We start from the raw sequence: 2821 nt of genomic DNA, 5'->3' as shown, positions 1-2821 counted from the left end.
CCAGTGTCTTTGGATGTGAGATCCCAGCCGACAGTAGCTGCTCTCTGCCCTTTTACACACGACCCCTGCTTAGATCGAGGCTGTTTCTTCTCTCCCTGGCAGAACTAAAAGATTATTTCTTTGCAGCCTTCCAGACTGTTGTAGACAGGTACAGCTGAACCAGGGTGTGTCCACATTATGCACTGGACTGAAGGTAGTGCTGGATGGAAGAACGAAGGCCTAGAGGCGGACGGATCCTCGTGGAGGTCTCACCATGTCTCACCGTCTCTTTTACCCCAGGTTATGCGCTACCAAGTCCTGCTGTCGCTGATGCTGTCCAGCCAGACCAAGGACCAAGTGACATCAGCTGCCATGCTGCGCCTGCGCCAGCGCGGCCTCACCGTCGACGGCATTTTGCAGATGGATGACGCGACACTCGGGCAGATCATTTATCCTGTAGGATTCTGGAGGGTGAGTCCGGTGTTGCGGCAGCACCTGATGTGCTAACTTCAGAAAGTGCAGCCTTTTAGAAGAAACTAAAACTGAAAAGTAAAAATCACTAAATAGGACTGGGTTTTAGCTCAAACCCAGGACAGGGACCCCTCCACCCTCCTCCACTCCCGTGCAGCCATCTGAGACACCTTGGAGCCCAGGGAATCTTTCTCCTGGAGTCCAGCTGGACGCTCTATTTTACACCAGATGTAGCAATTCGTATTCACAGCGAGATTTTTTTGCTGCAGTGGCCGGAGTGTGCTTGAGGGGTTAGAGCTAATCAGGTCTTTCAAGGAGAAATCGAAGACCTGTCTCCTCTCTTCAAAGTCTAGTGTGTGGCCTCACCCATAACACACACTCAGGAATAATTTGTTTTCTGAGCTGTTTGCCTCTTTTTCCCTGTGTTGGAGGGCGACCTGGATTTTCTGCCTTTCCCCTTGACTTTCCAGAACAAGGTGAAGTACATAAAGCAGACGACGGCCATCCTGAAGCAAAAATACGGTGGTGACATACCCAGAACTGTGGAGGAGCTGGTGCAGCTGCCGGGAGTCGGGCCCAAGATGGCCCACTTGGCCATGAACATCGCCTGGGACAGCGTGTGTGGGATAGGTAGGTTGGACCATTCTTTCCCTTTTCCTCTCCTAAATCCTGCCTGATCCATCCCCGGGGCAGAGGAGGAGCATTGCAGCTGGGGAAGCTGCCTGCCCAGGTAGCATCGCTTCAGTTCACTCATCTACAGAAGATTTGGGTGGGTGAAGGATGCGACCCGCAGCGTACGAGTTGCTGTAGGGTTTAAGTCTGGGTCCAGCTCCTGTTTTTTCCCCAAAAGCGAAGGCAGAAATCCCCTCAGATGCTGGCAAGCAGTGCAGTTAGTGCCTCATTGGGTAGGTATCCAAAAAGATGTGCTCGCCGAGTAATGCTTTGAAATCTCTTTAGTGCCAAGTGAGAGAGAGGTGGGGGTCACTTTTGTGATTTGGGGGTGGCTGTAGGACAGTCTAAGGTTGAGCTTTTTCCCCAGGGTTGTTTCTGTTTAAACAAATCTAGTTTTTGTCTGGTGAGCCATAAGAGGGCAGAAGCAGGGCTTAGTCAGAAATGCCATTTGAAATCAGTAATTCATGATGGATCGTCGAAAGAAGCGTCTCAGGCAATCTACAGCGACCGAATTTCTGATCGATTTTAGTTCCTGCAGCCAGGTGATAGGTGACCACAGGGACATTTGGGTTTTTATCTTGTTTATTGAGCAGAGGGTGGAGAGCTGTACCCCGTGGAGCTGTGCTGGGAGGGAGCCCAGGGCAGCGCGGCTCCTGCGCGGTGCTGGTTTGGGGGAGCGATGCTGGTTTGGGGGAGCGATGCTGGTTTGGGGGAGCGATGCTGGTTTGGGCGATGCTGGCAGCAGAGCTGCCGGCAGATGGGGCTGGACAATCAGCTGCAGGGTCCCTGCGGGCTGTCCCGGCCTGGGGACCCCTGGGGACAGATTCATATTCCAAATGTGTTCTCTGCCCTGGCAACGTGGTGTCACCTCACGAAGGCTCGCCCCACGGGTGGCTGGCAGCTGTACGACCTGTGGCCCCCGCGCCGGGGTCTTTTTTTTTGGGGTCTGTTGTTCTCTTCCCTGCTGTGGCGGGGAGGGAAGTGCAGCCGGAGCCAAACTAGCCAACTGTTTTCCAAATAATTGTACGCTCAGTTTTGATTTAGGAGGCAAGACTTAGTCTTCCTGTTTACAGCAATTTCCTGGGTTTTGCCCAATTAGCCCTAGAGACAGGTTTATCACTGCTGATCTAACAATAATACACTTTGCATTCAGAGCTTTTTAGCTTAAAGCACTTTATAAACACTCGTTTTAAGCCTCACAAACCCTCTTGTGTCGGTGGGTATTATGAAATGTGTTTTCCATCTGGGTAAACCAAGGGGCAGAGATTGCGACTTGCGTAAGCTGGGCTGAAACGCGAGGGAGGAAGAGAACCGGGGACGGGCTGCCCTGTGATCCGAGCACGCGAGCCTTTGAAGGGAGGCCGGGTCAGATCGTGCGAGCGTGTCGCTGGCTGCGTGGTGCGAGATATCCAGCCCATCTTGCTTTTGGCTCTGGGCCTCGGGAGAAGGCAGCACGTTTCGTTCTGCGGGCGAGCCTCCCCTCCCTGTTCCGCTTGCCTGGTCCCGCTGGCGCGCAGAAGAAACCTGGTGTGTGCCATGACAGGCGGCTCGGGGGTCTGCTCTCTCCGTTCAGGTATGCCTGCCCCCACCTAAACTCCGGGCTCTCCCTTCCCAGCTGTGGACACCCACGTGCACAGAATCACGAACAGGCTGAAGTGGGTGAAGAAGGAGACCAGACACCCCGAGGAAACTCGGGTAG

The 2821-nt window shown here is 53.7% G+C and overlaps 1 protein-coding gene across 1 annotated transcript in view; it reads left to right on the top strand.

Annotated features, from left to right (window-relative positions):
- The first annotated feature begins 278 nt into the window (after window positions 1-278).
- NTHL1 (nth endonuclease III-like 1 (E. coli)) overlaps window positions 279-2821 on the top strand; it is a 3290-nt gene continuing 747 nt past the window's right edge. Inside the window, exons 1-2 of the mRNA XM_009877344.1 lie at window positions 279-450; window positions 921-1080. Coding sequence (XP_009875646.1) covers window positions 283-450; window positions 921-1080 — 328 coding nt within the window. The 5' untranslated portion in view covers window positions 279-282. The remainder of the gene's footprint in view (window positions 451-920; window positions 1081-2821) is intronic.

The sequence above is a fragment of the Apaloderma vittatum genome, unplaced genomic scaffold (genome assembly GCF_000703405.1).
Source record: "Apaloderma vittatum isolate BGI_N311 unplaced genomic scaffold, ASM70340v1 scaffold31659, whole genome shotgun sequence".
Lineage (NCBI taxonomy): Eukaryota > Metazoa > Chordata > Aves > Trogoniformes > Trogonidae > Apaloderma > Apaloderma vittatum.
This window is presented reverse-complemented; position numbering and strand designations above follow the sequence as displayed.